At 43.8% G+C, this 19,488-nt stretch overlaps 2 protein-coding genes across 5 annotated transcripts in view; one reads left to right on the top strand and one right to left on the bottom strand.

Annotated features, from left to right (window-relative positions):
* gfus.1 (GDP-L-fucose synthase, tandem duplicate 1) overlaps nucleotides 1-14,354 on the top strand; it is a 31,690-nt gene extending 17,336 nt beyond the window's left edge. Inside the window, exons 5-11 of one of the 4 annotated variants that reach the window (XM_043690874.1) lie at nucleotides 1,451-1,524; nucleotides 1,679-1,812; nucleotides 3,692-3,756; nucleotides 4,599-4,665; nucleotides 5,582-5,661; nucleotides 12,176-12,275; nucleotides 13,557-14,354. In XM_043690874.1, coding sequence (XP_043546809.1) covers nucleotides 1,451-1,524; nucleotides 1,679-1,812; nucleotides 3,692-3,756; nucleotides 4,599-4,665; nucleotides 5,582-5,661; nucleotides 12,176-12,275; nucleotides 13,557-13,612 — 576 coding nt within the window. In that variant the 3' untranslated portion in view covers nucleotides 13,613-14,354. Of the gene's footprint in view, nucleotides 1-1,450; nucleotides 1,525-1,678; nucleotides 1,814-3,691; nucleotides 3,757-4,598; nucleotides 4,666-5,581; nucleotides 5,662-12,168; nucleotides 12,276-13,556 lie in introns of those variants that run through there. The other 3 variants (XM_043690875.1, XM_043690877.1, XM_043690876.1) reach the window with 3 other exon arrangements.
* Nucleotides 14,355-15,772: 1,418 nt separating this feature from the next.
* The window catches only part of bmb (brambleberry), a 45,231-nt gene continuing 41,515 nt past the window's right edge, over nucleotides 15,773-19,488 (bottom strand). The window contains exon 12 of the mRNA XM_043690871.1: nucleotides 15,773-17,574. Within this exon, the coding sequence (XP_043546806.1) occupies nucleotides 17,451-17,574 (124 nt within the window). The 3' untranslated portion in view covers nucleotides 15,773-17,450. The remainder of the gene's footprint in view (nucleotides 17,575-19,488) is intronic.

Below are 19,488 nucleotides of genomic sequence, written 5' to 3'. Positions count from 1 at the left end.
AAGAGCACAGCAGTTCAGGCAGCATCCAAGGAGCTTCGAAATCGATGTTTTGGGCAAAAGCCCTTCATCAGGAATAAAGGCAGTGACTCTTGCTTATCTCTCCACGCTTCAGGCTCACTGCCTTTATTCCTGATGAAGGGCTTTTGCCTGAAACATCGATTTCGAAGCTCCTTGGATGCTGCCTGAACTGCTGTGCTCTTCCAGCACCACTAATCCAGAATCTGGTTTCCAGCATCTGCAGTCATTGTTTTTATTCCATTATACTGAACCAGCCAAAACAAAGCGTTCATAGTTAGATTCTTGATGGGGCAACAGTTGGTCCACATTCCCAAGTACACTCTGGGTATGGTAACAGCCGATTAAAGATCAGTCATGCTCTGACCTTGGCACATGGAGTGTTTGCTTGAAGCGAATACGTTCATATGGAGGGACCAGTTGTCTCTGAACAAAAGGAATACATTCAAGTCCTTTCCTTTTCCTTTTCTTTCAGATTATCAAGGAGCTCAAAAAGTCTCATATCCCCATTGCTTTCTCCATGGCAGTGCCTTAGCCAATAGGAGTCGACTGAGCAACCCTTTTTTCCAGTGGTGTAAACTGTTAAGATCATGTAAAAGATGGTATTCTTGCAGTTATCCTGATAGTCAGAGGGTTTTTACTGCACAGAAACAGGCCATTTGGACCGTCATATCCATCATCAAACATCCAGTTATACTAGTCCATTTCCCAGCACTTGGCGCGTAGCCTTGTATACTGCGGTGTTTCAAGTGCTGATCGAAATGGTTCTTAAATGTCTTCAGGGCTCCTGGCTCTGCCAGCCTTTTAAACATTTCTTTTTGAGTGCAAGATGTTAAGATTAGATAAATGGTCCTGGCCAACAAAGGTCAAGTCTTGTTAAACCAAGTGACTGTTTAATAGACGTGTTGAAAATCACGAAGGATTTTGATAGAGTCACGAAGGAGAGGCTATTTCAGTGCTCGGAGGACCAGTGACCAGAGGGGATATAATTACAGGCATTGGCACGAGAGACAGTGAGGAGCTGGGAAAAGATTCTGCACAATGATGTTTTGGAATGCTCTGCCTCAAAAAGAGATGGAAGGGGGTATGAATAATAAATATCCAATGGAGAAAGAGCAGTTTTGGCAGGTGCAGGGTGATGGTGTTACCTGGATAGTCCTTTCAAAGGCCAGTCTCAGACTTGATGGGTTGAAGGGCCTGCATTTGGGTCATCAAGTGAGATTCTGTCATTCTAATCTGGCTCTTGGCTGTGTTCAAAGCCACATTTGGATATGAGCTGGTGGCCGGTCACTGTTCTAACTACTAGTAATGCAGTCTAAAGCTAGCTGACATCTAGTTACATTGAGAATCCTGCTGAAACTACCATCTGGGATTTAGAATTAACTGGACAGTATAAATTAGCAATTTAATAAAACTCTCTCTCTCTCCCTCGTAGATCCACAATGGGCCCCCACACCGTTCAAACTTTGGATATTCATATGCAAAGCGAATGATTGATGTGCAGAACCGGCAAGTATCTGAAATGGAGTCTGTCCTCCAATTCGTATGTTTTTCTTTCACCCGTTTCTCTGCCTTGTGGCACAGATGCTGTTGCGCCAGCAGGACTGGGGTTGCCTTATCTCAGGTGTGGTTAGCCGCTGACCCTGCTCTTTCTCTGTCGCAGTGCCTACTCTGAGCAACATGAGCGTATGTTCACATCCGTGATCCCCACCAACGTATTCGGAAAATATGACAATTTTAATATCGAGGATGGTCACGTTCTGCCTGGACTGATTCACAAGACGTACCTGGCACAGAGTTGAGTCTCTGATTATTTGTTAGTTTTCTTTGTTAGATTTTAACATGTTCCTCCGTAAGGCCTGTTTCTTGTGAGCTCCTGAAACCATTTTTAATCAGACTTGGAATGCTTTAAGTAACAACAAGCCATCTGAATATTATACAGTCATACAGTACTGAAACAGACCTTTCAGTCCAACCAGTCCATAACAACCATAATCCCAAAATAAACTAGTCCCACCTGTCTGCTCCTGGCCCATTTCTCTCCAAATCTTTTCTATTCATTTACTTATCCAAATGTCTGTTAAATGTTGTAACTGTATACACATCCATCACTTCCTCTGAAAGTTCATTGCACACACTCTGTGTAAAATGTTGCCCCTCATGTCTTTTTCAAATCTTTCTATAATTAGGATTTTGGATAGTTTTGGTGAAAGAGGTGGGTTTTAAGAGCATTTGAGTAAGAAGGTACATATATACCCAGAGGCCTAACCTCTGGAGACAGAAGGAGCCTGTCCAGGCATTGCCCTTTTGAAATGACCAATGCTCCCATGAGGAACAGCAGTTACCTCATACACTCTCCATGGCAATGCCTTGGCCACTCAGAGTTGACTTGCCAACTAATCAACAGCCTCTGATATTTGGCATTCTTGCATCTGTCCTGACAGTGAAGAGTAAAAGGTTTCGACACCATGTCATTTTGTTGTGGGTTACCCCATTAGGAGCAAGAGGGAAACCCATCTCTGAACATCTACTGTCAAGGTCCCTGCGCATCTCATTTCAATTTAATCACCTATTCCCTTAAACTCCAGTGAGTTTTTAAAAATTGATTAATGGGATAAAAGCATTGCTGGTTAAGCCAGCATTTATTACCCATCCTTAATTACCCAGAGGGCAGTTAAGTGGTGAACCACATTGCTGTGGGCCTGGAGTCACACGTAGGTCAGAATGGCAGTTTCTTTCCCTGAAGGGTATTAGTGAACCAGATGGATTTTTGTTCCTTTAACAATTGATTCACGGTCATCATTAAACTGTTAATTCCAGATTTTTATAGAATTCAAATTCCACCATCTACCGTGGCGGGATTCGAACCCTGGTCCCCAGAGCATTACCTGGGTCTCTGGAATAACAGCGCAGTGGTAATACCACTACGCTGTTGCCTCCCCCTGGCAACCTACTCAACCTCCGACCTCCGACCATAAGACACCCATTGTCCCCACCATCAACATCCCAGAAATTAGCTGATTGGCTCTTCTCTGAATGGCTTCCAATAAAACTGAGTCCCTCTGAATATTGTGGGGCTAGGGCTAGACCAGGTTACAGCCCTAGCTGTAAGGTGAGTCTGCTCCCTGTCTGTTTGACCAGGAGGCACCGCAGCCCTAAGAGTTGACGTGCCAACTAATTAACAGCCTCTGATATTTGACATTCTTGCATCTGTCCTCATTAGATTACTTACTTACAGTGTGGAAACAGGCCCTTTGGCCCAATACGTCCACGCCGACCCGCCGAAGCGCAACCCATCCAGACCCATTCCCCTACATTTACCCTTTCATCTAACACTATGGGCAATTTAGCTTGGCCAATTCACCTAACCTGCACATTTTTGGATTGTGGGAGGAAACCGGAGCACCCAGAGGAAACCCAAACAGACATGGGGAGAATGTGCAAGCTCCACACAGAAAGTTGCCTGAGGCGGGAATTGAACCCGGGTCTCTGGCGCTCTGAGGCAGCAGTGCTAACTGCTGAGCCACTGTGCCATCCTGACAAGTGAAGAGCAAAAGCTTATGACACCATGTCACTTTCGGCCACTATCTTAGAGACGTTTAGGGAGGGGCCAAGGCAGCTGAAGGTGTGGAGGTTAGAGTGAAGTTACTGACCTCTTGTTGGTTCCTTCCTGCAGGAAATGGCACAGCGCTGGAGGTGTGGGGATCAGGCAAACCCAAGAGGCAGTTTATATACTCTTTGGTAGGTTGTCGTGCACAGCTGATCCTCTGAACAGATCCAGCAGGGGGAACCATGGAGAGAGCTGGAACCCAGCTACTGGTTAGCTAGGCCTCTCATGTCCATCTCCAGCCCAGGCTGCTGACTGGGTACGTTCAGGTAGCAGCTGGGCTGGACCTTTCATCTTCCTCCCTGCCCCTCCCTGACCATCAGAGCTAGGATCAAGAGTATGCCATTCATACCCTCAAGCCCGCTCTGCCATTTAATACGATCATGGCTGACCTCAACTCAGCCTCAACCCCACTTTCCCTCCTGCTGTCCTTAAGCCTTCAACACATTACTAATTAAAATTCTATCACCTCCTTCAGTTTACTCAGAGTCCCAGCATCTGGCACCGTCTGGGCTAGTGAGTTCCACAGAGAAATGGATGAAAATACTTGCGGAAAGTTCCTCACCAAGCCCAGAAACTGGATCCATAGATCACAGGAATCTTCTGTATCTCTGTCCCCATCCACAACAGGTGCAGTCGGAGGAGATTACCACAAAAGAAAAGCTCAGCAACTTGATGCTGAGTTGTGTGGAGGTGCCCCTATCTGAGGGGAGGAGATCAATTACAGAGTGGGGTGGGATTGAATCAGTCTTTGTCTGCTCACTGGGATTGATGGGTCTGTCTAAGGGTCTAAATTGACACCTCATCTGCCTGGTCTTCTCTCCTGACCGGGAAGCAGTGGGGTCACGGATGTCCCCATCCCATCACCTGGGTGTCCTGAGTACATGGCACATACATAAACAGAGAACTGCATAAAACAGGACAGGGTAATTGAGCTTCATGAATCAATTTGATAACCAATGACTGCATATTCCAGGATTTGGCCCGTCTCTTCCTCTGGGTTTTGAGAGAGTATGAAGAGATTGAGCCCATCATTCTGTCAGGTATGAATGATTTGTCTGTATGATTGAGCTTCTGTCAACTATTAGTCGGGTGCCATTCAAATGCAGATTTCTGTCTGAGGAAGATCAGACAGGTTGAGCCTGTATCCATTGCAGCTTAGAAAAGTGAGCGCTTTACTCTGTAACCCCATGCTGTTCCTGTTCTGGGAAGCATTTGATGGGACAGTGTGTACGGAGCTTTAATCTGTAACCCCATGGCGCTCCTGTCCTGGGAGTGTTTGATGGGACAGTATGTACGGAGCTTTACTCTGTAACCCCATGCTGTTCCTGTCCTGGGAGCATTTGATGGGACAGTGTAGAGGGAGCTTTACTCTGTAACCCCATGCAGTCCCTGTTCTGGGAGTGTTTAATGGGAGTGTAGCGGGACCTTTACTCTATCTAACCCCATGCTGTTCCTGTGCTGGAAGCATTTGACATTATAGAGGGAATTTTATGCTGTATCTAGCCCTGCACTGTCCCTGTCCTCAGTGTGTTTGCTGGGGACAGTGTAGAGGAAGCTTTATTTTAAATCTACCCCCATGCTGTCCTGGAAGTATTTAATGGGGTACTGTTGAAAGAGTAGAGAAAGATTTACTTTCCATTTACTTTTAGCTTAAAAGAGTTGAGGAAGTTTTACTTTGCGTCTAACCCCACGCTGTACCTGTCCTGAGAGTATTTGATGGGGACAGCTTGGAGGGAATTTTACTCTGTATCTGACTCTGTGTCGAACTTGTCATGGGAGTACTTAATGGGGCAATTTTGTAAAAACTGGAAACTGTGTCCTTCTGATTCTGTTGGGGACCATCTCTAAGGTTCTCGTCCTGCTGCAGGGGGAGTTTGTGAAGAGGTTGCTTTCGGCTGAGAAGCAGGGTTTTGGATAGTGTTTCTGAGCCCCGTTTTGCTGTGTTTCTGTCTGCAGTGGGTGAGGAAGATGAAGTGTCCATAAAAGAGGCAGCGGAGAGCATCGTGACAGCGATGGGCTTCAAGGGGGAAGTCACTGTATCCTTCACATGAACACCAGCCTGTAATGTATTACATCCACTGGGAGCATCCCAGGTCCAGGAACCTCCTCACTGAATCAGTGTGGCCAGTGATAAAACCCAACCAGCCATGAGCTCTGGGTGGGTGGGTGGTGGATGTGTGTTAGTGACTGTGCATGTGGGTGTGTCTATGGTGTGCATTATTGGGTGTGGGTGCGGGTATGTGTCAGAGATTGCCCAGCGCTCCCTCCCTTCTTCCCCCCCCCCCACCTCATTATTAACCAGCTGATACATTGACCCTTGCTGTACCACAGCTACAATCCATCAACTAGGAAATAGAGGGCGGCACGGTGGCTCGGTGGTTAGCACTGCTGCCTCACAGCGCCAGGGACCTGTGTTCGATTGGCGACCAATCTGTGTGGAGTTTGCACGTTCTCCCAGTGTCTGCGTGGGTTTCCTCCCACAATCAAAAAAATGGACGGTTCAGATGAATTGGCTATCCTAAATTGCCTATAGTGTTAGGTGCATTAGTCAGGGGTAAATATAGGGTAGGGGAATGGGTCTGGGTGGGTTACTCTTCGGAGGGTCAGTGTGGACTTGTTGGGCGAAAGGGCCTGTTTCGATACTGTAGTTAATCTAATCTAAAGACTTCATTGATTGATTGGATGGACGTTGTGTGTCAGTCAAATAACCTGTTCTGCCCCAGCCCTAATTCCAAAGTTTTTATGTTTGGACAGAAAGCAACTTTGTTTTGAACCTTTGGTTGTTTCTACAGACATTATTGTTGGCAATTACTCATTTTCATGTATCTTTAAAGATTCACACAGCACGGAACCAAATCCTTCAGTACGACTTGTCCAAGCCGACCAGGATTCCCAAACAGTAGAACATAGAAATGTACAGCACAGTACAGGCCCTTTGGCCCACGATGTTGTGTTAAGGATTAATCCTAATCTAAAATAAAATAACCTAACCTACGCTGCTGTCAATTCACTGCTGTCCATGTGCATGTCCAACAATCGTTTAAATGTCCCTAATGACTGTTTCCATCACCACCGCTGGCAACATATTCCATGCATTCACAACTCTCTGCATAAAGAACCTACCTCTGATGTCCCCTCTATACCTTCTTCCTAACTATGACCCCTCATGGCGGTCAATCCTGCCCTGGGGAAATGTCTCTGGCCATCGACTCTATCCTTGCCTCTCATTATGTTGTACACCTTGATCAGGTCACCTCTCTTCCTCCTCCTCCTCTCCAGAAAGAAAGGTCTGAGTTCAGTCAACCTCTCCTTGTAAGACAAGCTCTCCAGTCCAGGCAGCATCCTGGTAAACCACCTTTGCACCCACTCGAAAGCATCCACATCTTTCCTATAATAGGGCGACCAGAACTGGGCACAATATTCCAAGTGTGGTCTCAGCAGGGTTTTGTAGAGCTGCAGCAAAACCTCGCAGCTCTTAAACTCGATTCCCCCTGTTAATGAAAGCCAAAACACCAAATGCTTTCTTAACAACCTTATCCACTTGGGTAGCAACTTTGAGAGGGATCTATGTACTTGAACACCAAGATCCTGCTGTTCCTTCACACTGCCAAGAATCCTGTCTGTAATTCTATATTCAGCATTCAAGTTTGACCTTCCAAAATGCATCACTCCGCATTTATCCAGGTTGAACTCCATCTGCTATTTCTTAGCCCAGCTCTGCATCCTATCTATGTTGCGCTGCAGCCTTCAATAGCCCTCAATACTATCGACGACACCTCCAACCTTTGTGCCATCAGCAAATTTACTAACCCACCCCTCAACCCCCTCGTCCAAGTCATTTATAAAAACTACACAGCAGCGGCCCAAGAACAGAGCCCTACGGGACCCTACTCACTACTGCCCTCCAGGCAGAATACTTCCCATCTACAACCACTCTTTGTCTTCTGTCAGCCAACCAATTCTGAATCCAGATAGCCAAATCTCCCTGTATCCCATACCTCCTGACTTTATGAATGAGCCTACCATGGGGATCCTTATCAAATGCCTTGCTGAAGTCCATCAAACACCACATCAATTGCTCGATCTTTGTCGACCTGTGTCGTCACCTCCTCAAAGAACTCAATGAGATTTGTGAGGCATGACCTGCCCCTCACAAAGCCATGCTGACTGCCTTTATTCACGCTATGTTTTTCCAAATAGTCATAAATCCTATCCCTCAGAATTCTTTCCAAAACTTTGCTGGCCACACACTTAAGACTGACTGGTCTGTAATTGCCAGGGATTTCCCTATTGCCCTTCTTGAAAAGAGGAACAATTCACCTCCCCCCAATCCTCCGGTGTGACTCCTGTGGAGGATGAGGTAGCAACGATCTTCACCAGTGGCTGAGCAACCTCCTTTCTCACTTTCCAGAGCAACCTAGAATAAATCTGGTCTGGCCCTGGGGACTTATCAATCTTAATGTTTGCCAAAATTTCCTGCACACCAACTTCAACAATCTCGATCTGCTTAAGCCTGTTTCCCAGCTCCTCAAAGTTCTCCTTCACAACAAGGTCCCTTTCCTTAGTGAAAACCGAAAGAAAAATCTCATTTAGGGCTTCACCTATCTGCTCAGACCACAAGTTCCCTATGCTACACCTGACCGGCCCTACCTTCTCCCTGATCATGCTCTTATTCCTCATGTATGAGTAAAATGCCTTTGGGTTCTCCCTAATATTTCTGCCAAGCCTTTTTTGTGCCCCTTCCTGGCTCTCCTAAGACCATTTTTGAGCTCCTTCCTAGCAAGCCTGTAAAGCCTCTAAAGCTGTGCTAGATCCTTGCTTCCTCCACCTTACATAAGTTGCCTTCTTCCTTTTCACGAGAAGCTCCTCTGTTCTCATCATCCAAGGCTCCTTAATCTTACCCCTTTTTGCCTGTCTCAGAGGAACGAATTTGTGCATCACTCGCAACAACTGCTCCTTAAACATTCTCCACATTTCTGTTGTGCCCTTCCTGTAGAACAATTGCTCCAAAACTGTACTTCCCAACTCCTGTCTGATAGCATAATAATTTCCTTTTCCCCGATTAAATATTTCCCATGATAACTACTCCTTTTCCTCTCCAGGCTGTGGTAACTGTGAGGCAGTTGTGGTCACTGTCACCAAAGTGTTCTCCCACCGTGAGATCTGACCTCTGTCCTGTCTTGTTGCTGAGCACCAAATCCAAAATGGCCTCTCCCCTCGTCGGTCTGTCTACATACTGAGTAAGGAAACCCTCCTGAACACACCTGACAAAAACGGCTCCCGGATGATCTGCAGTTCATCCAGCTCCAGTTCTAGTTCCCTAACTCTGTTTTCGAGGAGCTGGCGTTGGGTGTACTTCCTGCAGATGTGGCCAGCATCTCTTTCCCTGCCGCATTCCGCAGGAGGAATATGCAACTGCCCTAACATCATACCCCACTGCTCTGAAAACCCACACAGTACTAAATGAGGAAGGGAAAAAAAGAGAAAACTTAGAGTCTCCAGACTCTTATTAAGGTTAGAGGAGGTGGGTGGGAGGCCCTATGGTCTTGGGTCTCTGGTTTAGATCATACCCACTTAAAAAACAATCAGTTACCTTCCCAGCAGGCTCCGCTTCTTCCGCTCTCTGCTCCTAGCACCCGAACCCGAAAAGACCGCTGGCATAAAAAAGTAGGTCCCTTTATAGAAACCCTTACTTTCCCAACAGACTCTTATTCTGCTCTCTGCTCCTGCCACCCGAACCTGAAAAGAAATTCAAAAATGCGTGTACAAGCCTCATTTGCCAGCATTTGGCCAATATCCCTCTAAACCTTTTCTATTCATATACCCATCCAGATGCCTTTTAAATGTTGTAATTATACACACCTTTACCACCACCTCTAGCAGCTCATTCCACACACGCACCACCCTCTGCGTGAAAAAAATGCCCCTCATTTACAAACTTACTAATTTCCTATATTCACACCCAAGTCTTTTATATATAGTTCTGAAAAAAAGCATGGACCCTGCACCGATCCTATGGCATACCGCTGGTCACAAGCCTCCAGTTTGAAAAACAACACTCCACTGCCACTTCTGTCTCCTACCTTCAAACCAATTTTATTTCCAAATGGCTAGCTCTCCCTGGATTCCATGTGATCAAATGTTGCTAACCAGTTTACTATGTGGAGTCTGTTGAACACCTTGCTGAAGTCCACATAGACAATGTCAGTCAAAAAGTTCCAGACCAAAAGGGTTTGGTTAAAACTGCAAAAGGGTTAGTTGAAGCTGAGAGATCTTAAGCTCTGTTGCATAAGGCTCCAGGAAGAGACTGTCAGATTCTTGAGATCAGACATTTAAACACAGCCAACTGAAGCCGTAAAAATGTGAATGGGAATGGATTTCTTTCTGGTGTGAGTAAAGGTGCGTTTTGGGGGTTATTGGGTTGTATTTTGTTGGGCATTTCAAATTCTTTAAACTATGTAAATAGTTGGTTTATTCTATCTTATTTTCACTTCTTTTGTGCTTTTAATTGCTAAATATGGAGCTGCAGCTTTGTGTCTTTACATTTCAGTGAAAGGCCACCTGTTTCAAGCCAAAAAAAAACAAAATATGATTTGTCCACCTCGGGGACTCCATGTCTCTGGTTCTGGGTGCTGGAGGTCCTTGTGTGGATGATGAGCCCAATTCTGGAGCCACATTTCCAGCCACACATTTGGCAGGTGTTTCCAGGAGGTGGGATGAGACTTTGTCTTTGATTGCTGGCATTCCTTTCTCCAGTTTCTTTTTCTGTGCTTCCTCTTGCCAATAGGTGTTCTCAAAGAATTCTACCCCTCTAAAGGAGCTTTCTCCAAGTCTGTTTCTTTTGAACAAGGGTCTCCCGTGTGTTAACCTCAGTTGTATTTCTCAAGGGAGGCCTCCAGGGAATCTTTCAAACGCTCTCTTTATCCTCCTCTCACTTGAGTGCTTTCCTTGAGCTGAGTGCTCACCATACCCAAAGCAGGTGTCTGCTGTCATATGTTTTTCTGGAGTTGGGCAGCAGTTGAACAGTCCTAGCTGCACAATAGATCCATGAACAACCCATTTCAGAAAGTCCATTGAGCTGGTAATGTGCCTCATAACAGGAACCTGTTCTCTACAAATAAACAGAATACCTTGAAGTCTTGCACCTTTTTTGAATTGCTGTGGAAAGCTTATAGTTCCCTATTGTTTTCCCCAGGGCAATACCTCAGTCAATTCGAGTCAACTTGCGAATCAAGCAGTGTCCTTTTTGTCCTGTAGTGTCATTATGCTCATTTGATTTCCAGCTTTTATCCTATTGAGTCCAAGACTGAAATGCTTCAGTAACGTGTTCTCTTCAACTACAGTGAAGTTCTCTACTACTCGAGACAATTTATGTTCCATTTAATGGTCTCTGTGGCTTTTTTCCTGACTGTCCTAAGTATATTCAAGGCTGAGATAGATATTTTTAATAAGGAAATCAAGAATCGTTGAGGAAAAGGTAGGAAATTGGAATTGAGAATTATCAGATCAGTCATGATCCCAATGAATGACAGAGCAATCAATGGATCAAATGGCCAACTTCTGTTCCTTCCAAGTGTAGAATAGTACAGCAGAGGTACAGACTCTTCAGTCTGTGTTGACCATGTCTGTGTTGACCATGATGCCTTTCTAAATTAACTTTAACTGCCTGTACATTGTCAATTTCCCTTTATTCTCTGCCTGTTCATGTGTCTGTCTAAATGCCTCTTAAACATTGCTGCTTTCACCACCTCCCCTGCCAGTGTTCCAGGCACTTACCACCCTCTGGGTAAAAATGCTTGCCTTGCATATCTCCTTTTAAATGCTTTTCCCCCCCCCCCCCACCTCACCTTAAACCTATGTCCCCTAGTATTTGACATTCCACTGGGAAAAAGATTCTGATGATCTATCCTGTCCATGTCTCTTAATTTTATACACTTCTATCAGGTTGCCCCTCAGCCTCCGACATTCTAGCGAAAACAATCCAAGTTTGTCCAACCTCTCCTTTCGCTAATACACTCCAATCCGGGCAACGTCCTGGTAAACCTCTTGCAACATCTCCAGACTCTCCACATCCTTCCTATAATGTGGCAATCAGAACTGCACACAATACTCTAAATGTGACGTACCTGAAGTTTTATACAGCTGCACCAGGACTGGCCAACGTTTTTCTACAAAAATCCCTGACTGATGAATGCAGACATCTGCTCTGCTCCTTTGTTTTTGGGTATTGTTCACCACAGTTGTCCAGGAGTTTAACCCTGAATTCTTATGGGGTTGGTAATCCAAGTGCAAGCCTACATGGGACTGAGCCTCACCTGTGACGTGCTTTCTGCAACGTGCTTTCTGCAGTGTAACAATTTACTGCATTCACGAGTGTCGGACTACAGGCAATGTATTCACGGGTGTATTGAGCTGAGTGATCTGTACTCCAGAAGAGTCTGTTAATCCATGCTTGGGGAATATCCATCAGGTTGTGGCATGACAGCCTTCAGGCAACCAAGGACATCCCAAATGCTTCTCTCTCTCTCTTCTTTAATTATAAGTATCAAGTTTGACACCAGCAAATCTGATGGGCAGTACAAGAAGACAGCGAGTAACAGCAAGTTGAGGAAATACCTACCAGACTTCAAGTTTACCCCCTTCAGCCAAGGTGAGTCTCGATGTTTTCAGCACATTTATCTTGCATTAACATCTCTTCCACAAACTCGGAGGTTACAGTAAAGCGCGGTGTTTACTGCCAGCACGCTTTTCTACATTTTGGTTTTTCAATTTGTGGAATGTGAGTTTTGCTAGCTATTTATTAGCCATCCCTAATTGCCCCTGAGAAGGTAGTGATAAGTTCCACCTTGAACTGCCGTAGTCTCTGGGATTTCAGTCGACTCGAGTTTGAGGACTTTGATCCAGCAACATTAGAGGAAAGGTGATATATTTCCAGGACAAGATGATAAGTGGCTTCGAGGTTGTGTTCCAATATTTCTACTGCCCTTGTCCTTCTGCATAGTACAGGTCATGGATTTAAAAAGTACTTTCAAAGGAGCTTGGGTGAGTTGCTGCAGTGCATTTTGTAGATAATACATACTGTTGCCATTAGACAATAGGTGCAGGAGTAGGCCATTCAGCCCTTCGAGCCTGCACCGCCATTCAATATGATCATGGCTGATCATTGATGTGAATTGGGTGTTGATCAAGTGATTCATTACTGACATGTGCCTTGTAGGTAGAGGACAGACATTGAGTTACATTGTTGTAGCCCCTGTATTTATATGGCTGGCCTATTTAGTTTTTGGCCCGTAGTGACCCCAATAATGGATATTGATGCTGTGGGAATCAGCAATAGTCATACTGAGTTAGCTAGTATCTTCCTGGCTGGTGGGGTTGTTTGCATATAATGTTTTTAATTGGCTTCACCTCCGCTACAGGAAAGAAAAAATTAGTTGATGTGCTAGCATCCTTACATGTGATTTCAGACTCAGCTATGTGATTGATTGTTGTCACCCATTCTTCATTCCCCTTTAGCAGGCTATGATTAACCATCACTTTAAACAATGCAAATTCCCTCAAATGAACTCAAACTTCTCAGAGTGAAGCATATCACTGACTGGAGTCAGATGTAGGGAAGACTGGGTGAGCATGGGATACTTCCTTCCCTAAAGAATGTTAATGAACCAGATGGGTTTTACTGGTAACCTGATAATTTCATGGTCAACATTAGAGACTGGCTTTCAATTCCAGAAGCTGCTCAGGAGCAGTGTGTCAGATTCAAGCCTTAGTTTCCCCATTACTGCTGGATCAGTTCATTAATCCAGTCATGTCAGCCACATTTTCCGTCTTGTGCATGTTTTGTTTTAAAAATGTTATTTTACCAGTTTAAAGTGCAAAAAAAATTATAAAATGCCTTTTAAAACTAAGGGTGAGTTTTCATTTGTTTCAGCTATCAAGGAGACCTGCAATTGGTTTGTGGCCAATTATGAGCTGGCAAGGAAGTGAGGAGATGGAGAGTGATCAAACGTCAGACCATGGAACTGCAGCCACAGTCAAACATGCACACGATGATTATGGGGTTGGGTTGAAAGTAGATATCCTGAGGATTGGCTGTTATCAGTCTCACTAATCAAAAACAATTCTTTGCCATTTCCAATTCAATGTTTTCCTCTCTCTGTGCAGTATTTTCTGATCCTCGCTGAGGCTTTGGCAGTGAAGATGGTCCCATCGTTGCAGCAAGCTGCTGCTGACCCTGTGAAAGCCAGGGAATGATGGTGGATGTGCAAGTGATGTTGTAATTCAGCCCAGTATGGGAGCAAATGGTTTAATTTTTTGTGAAATGAGTCACTTTGTTACCAGTTTCTAATTGTCCTTGACTTAACTCTATATCTATAATTTACTTGTGTAGGTGCTAAGCACTGAGCCACTATGCTGCCTATGTAAAGATGGCAGATTTCCTTCCTGAGAGAACATTAGTGAAACAGCCTTATAACTAGCTGCTGTGATGGAATTCTAACCAGTTTCTCCAAAACAGTAGCTCAGATGTAGGAGCTACCAGTCCAGGGACATTTCTACCCTCTCTCCCACTGGTGACATTGTTCTTTCGTCTATCATAAAATTGGTCTTTGAAAATAATTTGTGTATTCCCTCTTAGGGTATTTTTCCAGATTATAGACATTGCTGCAAATTATTTTGGTCATGGTGACCAACTTTCTTTGTTAGCTATAATAAAAATGAATTACACTAATGATATATTTTTACACTTGCAACTGGTACATGGACAACAGCCATGTTATGGACAGACCTTAAGTTTAAACAGGCTGTGTGCAGTCTCAGCAGGGGATCAGTTTATGTGCTGTGGAGGGGTGAGAAGAGGATCTGAGAAACAGCTGCCAGTGAGTTTCTCATGTGCTGCATGAGGTCCAAATCTGATCTCCATAGCCTCATGTTTACAATGGCTAATCCATCTGACCTGCACATCTTTGGACTGTGGAAGGAAACTAGAACATGCAGGAAAACCCATTTCCATGCAGACAGGGAAAACAGGCATCAGAGACTGGAATTGAACCCAAGTCTCTGGTGCTGTGCTAAGCACTGAGCTGCTATGCTGCCCAACTTTAATATTCAGACTGTCTGCTTCCATCTCCTTTGAGGAAGAATTCCAAATATTCCACTTTTAAGACTTATTTTTCTGAGAAAGGAGTGCTGCACACTCAACTTGGAGCAGCAGTGCAAGTTAGAAAGGGCAAGGTTAGAATTCAGTTGTGAAAGTAACAAGATTGGGGTATTAAAGTGCAAAAATTACAAGCTGTGTTAGAGTTTCAGGTTTTTTAAAACTTCTGGTTAAGAAATGGGAAAATGCATTTACAAATAATTCAAAAAACTCTTACAATCAACCAGCCCCACGAAGAGGGACTAAAAAAAAAACTGAAAACAAAATTGCTGGAGAAACTCAGCAGGTCCGATAGCAAAGTGGATAGAAAACAAAAAGTTGTTTTAAGAGGTTCTGATCAAGGGTGACTGGCCTTAAGTTGAATAACTTAAGTCTGACAGGATAAATGATCTCCACTGTTGGATCATTTTAATAATTCCACCACTGTACATTTTGGACCTTTCCTCCCTTGCAAAATTGGTCTGCAAATTAACTGGAATAAAAATTGGGCACCACCATCTGCAACACTCCATCTCAGTGCACACAGTGTCATAGCAAGAGAAACACACTACTTCTCAGCATACTAGGAGCAGTACATAACTAACTCCTCCTAGTTTCAATCTTTTAGATGGGCCCAGGGCAGACTGAAATTTGATTTAGCATCCTGTCTTAAACAATAGTCGCTCTACCAGTTCTGCAATCCGTCAGTAGTATAGTGAAATTAAAGGCCCAGCAAAAAAGGAGATGGAGTAAAGCAAATGCTTCAAATCCTTCAGTTAGAGGGGAGGTAATTGTAAAAATTAAACTTAGTTTTAAAATATCAATTTATTTAATGTTAAAAATCAATTAAAATGATAAATACATTTTATTACATATGACACCAGAATGTGATTAATAGAAATTTGACAAATGCTTAGTGTTTTAATCATAGGAAGTATTGATTTTTGTTGTGGTTCTGTTCGCCGAGCTGGAAGTTTTTGTTGATGTCGCCTAGCCAGGGGACGAAACGTTTGCAACAAAAACTTCCAGCTCGGCGAACAGAACCACAACAACGAGCACCCAAGCTACAAATCTTCGCACAAACTTTGTATTGATTTTTTGACTGACAATTCAGAAAATCTGTTAGTGTAACTGAATGTAGATTGATTAGCAGATCCAAAAATATGGCTAATCATAATTTTGAACTTAAATCGTGGAGAAATCAATTAAGCTAAACAGTTCCATCATTTTGAATGGAAAAAAGGGATCTTACATGAAGCTTCAAAGATTTTGATATTTACCCTGATGGATTCCTTTAGTAGGAAAGTAAGCAAAACCTCAAGCCCAACTTGTCCAAATATAAAGCTTTACTGTTAATCAAACAGGTTCAAAAACCTAGTCCAGGAACAGAGTATTTAACTGGTTCATTATCACCTGATCACAATTTTTTTATTTCTACCCCAATCACTTCCGATAGTTATGCCTCAGAAAAAGCAACCAGGGAAACCACACACAACAAAAGCCAATAGGAATGCTGATATCAATGATTTCTTCATGCAAAGTCAAGTTCAGATTTAATACAGAGGAAGATACTGCAATCCTAGAATAATGGGGAGGCCCAAAAACCAAGTTACACAAAAGAGTACTTACAGGCCAACCACACAGTCAATTGGTAAAAACTATCCATCCACCTCAATTCTCTGTACAAATATCTGCAACAGTGACACCATACTACAAAAAGTAAAACATACAAAGGATACTTGCTGTCCTGAGCAATGCTGCAGACATAGAACACATGACTGAGCAGCGAGCAAGGGACAGCAGAGTCAGGGCTACTGTTTTGTGCACCAACATTGCACAGAGTAAGAGGTCAGACTCAATCCATCTTAAATAAAATACTGTACAATTGTACAAAAGTATCTGGTCAGCAGGAGGACCCCTATTCTGCCAACTAGTTTAAATTTCAGTAACAAACATGAATGTGCAAATTAATACAAGGCTCCAGAGACTACATTGTAGTTTGTCCTTATCTCTGACCGCTTTCAAAAGGTACAAGACAAAAAGGAGTACATAATTCTGAAACTATTCTTTCTACACCCTCTCACTTGGACAATTTTCCTAGTTGCAACTGCTTTGCCATAACTCAAATTTTTGGGAGTTGTAAGCAGATATTGTGACAGCATTGCAGCACTATTCTCATTTTAACCATTCTTGGCTTTCAGACACTCTTAAAAAATAAAGGCATTGCACATTGGCAGTGGCTCACTTGCTGTTAGTAACCAGGGATAAGTCAGTCAAGAACATTCAAATAACACCATTAAAAAAAAGGGAAAAATAACCACTTATTCACTTTCCAAGTAAAAAAAGTGAATAAATCAACATTTGAGATCAAAAGGGGCAAAAAAAAAAAGGAGGTGCTGAAAATCCATAGCAGGTCTTCTGGCAGAGTGAAAAGATAGTCTAATGTCAAGCTCAGAACTAGACAGGCAGAGTTTTTAAAATTAAATGATACAGTGAATCATGCTTCAGATGCCTAGTTCCAAATAGTCTTGCTGATTCTGCAGAGTTTTGGCAGGGAAAGAGAGATTGTTGAACAAGGAGACATTATTAATCAGTGTTTCTTATATATTCAGAAAGTCACTATTTAAAATGACACTGTAAATTAATCAAATTCAAAACTACTGTAAAATTCTACAACTAAGCAACAGTAATTTAATTGTATGAAGATTGTCCTGAACTGTGGACTCGACAAAATTCTTGCCCAGTAACTGCTTTATTTCGACATGGTTGACCAGTCTTCGTGATTGCACAACATGGTTGCCTCTGTGCTAGAGATCTGGCATTAGAGAGATGAGCAAGGGAAAAAAAAGTTAGCTGCATTGTGAACCATTTCTCAATAGCTCATTGTGGCTAGATCTGATCAGAGTAAAGTGCAGTGACCAGGATCCCTCAAAACTTAAATCATGTTTAAAGTTTAAGAAAGGTGGTAAGGACAAGCCAGGGAACTATAGGCCAGCGAGCCTGGTGTCAGTGGCGGGCAAGTTTTTGGAGAGACTCTGGAGGGACAGAGTGTACATGTATTTGGAAAGGCAAGGACTGATTCAGGATAGTCAACATGGCTTTGCGTGGGAAATCATGTCTCACAAACTTGATTGAGTTTTTTGAAGGAGTAACAATGAAGGTTGATGAGGGCAGACCAGAAGATGTGATCTATATGGACTTCATAAGGCGTTCAACAAGGTTCCCCATGGGAGACTGAATAGCAAGGTTAGATCTCATGGAATACAGGGAGGGTACAGAACTGGCTCGAAGGTAGAAGACAGAGAGTGGTGGTAGAGGGTTGTTTTTCAGACTAGAGGCCTGTGACCAGTGGAGTGCCACAAAGATCGGTGCTGGGTCCACTACTTTTCCTCGTTTAAATAAATGATTTGGATGCAAGCAGGAGGTATAGTTAGTAAATTTACAGATTAAACAAAAATTGGAGGTGTCGTGGACAGCGAAGAGTGATACCTCAGATTACAACAGGATCATGATCAGATGGACCAATGGGCTGAGAAGTGGCAGATGGAGTTTAATTCAGATAAATGAGAGGTGCTGCATTTTGGGAAAGCAAATCTTAGCAGGACTTAGACACTTAATGGTAAGGTCCAAGGGAGTGTTGCTGAACAAAGAGACCTTGGAGTGCAGGTTCATAGCTCCTTGAAAGTGGAGTTGCAGGTAAGGTAAGAAAAAGATAGTGAAGACGGTGTTTGATATGCTTTCCTTTATTGGTCAGAATATGGAGTACAGGAGTTGAGGGGTCATATGTGGCTGTACAGGACATTAGTTAGGTCACTGCTGAAATATTGTGTGCAATTCTGGTCTCCTTCCTATCAGAAAGATGTTGTGAAACTTGAAAGGGTTCAGAAAAGATTTACAAGGATGTTGCCAGGGTTGGAGGATCTGAGCTATAGAGAGAGGCTGAACAGGCTGGGGCTGTTTTCCCTGGAGCGTCAGAGGCTGAGGGGAGACCTTATAGAAGTTTATAAACTCATGAGGGGCATGGATAGGATAAATAGACAGTCTTTTCCCTGGGTTGGGGTGGGGGGGGTCCACAACTAGAGGGCATAGGTTTGGGATGAGAAGGTAAAGATACCCTAAGGGGCAACGTTTTCAGGAGGGTGGTATGTGTATGGAATGAGCTGCCAGAGGATGTGGTGGAGGCTGGTACAATTGCAACATTTAAGAGGCATCTGGATGGGTATATGAATAGGAAGGATTTGGAGGGATATGGGCTGGGTGCTAGCAGGTGGGACTAGATTGGGTTGGGATATCTGGTCGGCATGGACGAGTTGGACCGAAGGGTCTGTTTCCAAGCTGTACATCTCTATGACTCTATGGGCACGACATCAGGAATAGTCCTGGGAAAAGAAAAGAAACGTGGGGGAAAACCAAGAGGTGGAAATATACAGTCCTTATGGATTCTCATTTGCTTCCAGAAAACACAAGCATGGAATAAAATGACAGTTCCAGTCTTTCGTTTTGGCACAACACCACCTGGATGAGGCAAAAGGGAGTACAGCAGATGCTGGAGATAGAGTCAAGACTGTGGTGCTGGAAAAGCACGGCAGGTCAGGCAGTATGCAAGGAGCAGGGATGTTTTGGGGCAAAAGGCTCTTTATCAGAAATGAGGCCAGGAGCCTCGGGAAGAGAGATAAATGGGAGGGGGTGGGGCTGAGGGGAAGGTAGCTGAGAGTGCAATTGGTAGATG

This window comes from Chiloscyllium plagiosum, chromosome 5, assembly GCF_004010195.1.
Source record: "Chiloscyllium plagiosum isolate BGI_BamShark_2017 chromosome 5, ASM401019v2, whole genome shotgun sequence".
In the NCBI taxonomy this organism is placed as follows: Eukaryota; Metazoa; Chordata; class Chondrichthyes; order Orectolobiformes; family Hemiscylliidae; genus Chiloscyllium; species Chiloscyllium plagiosum.
Note: the sequence above shows the minus strand (reverse complement) of the source record. Positions and strands in the feature narration are given on the sequence as shown.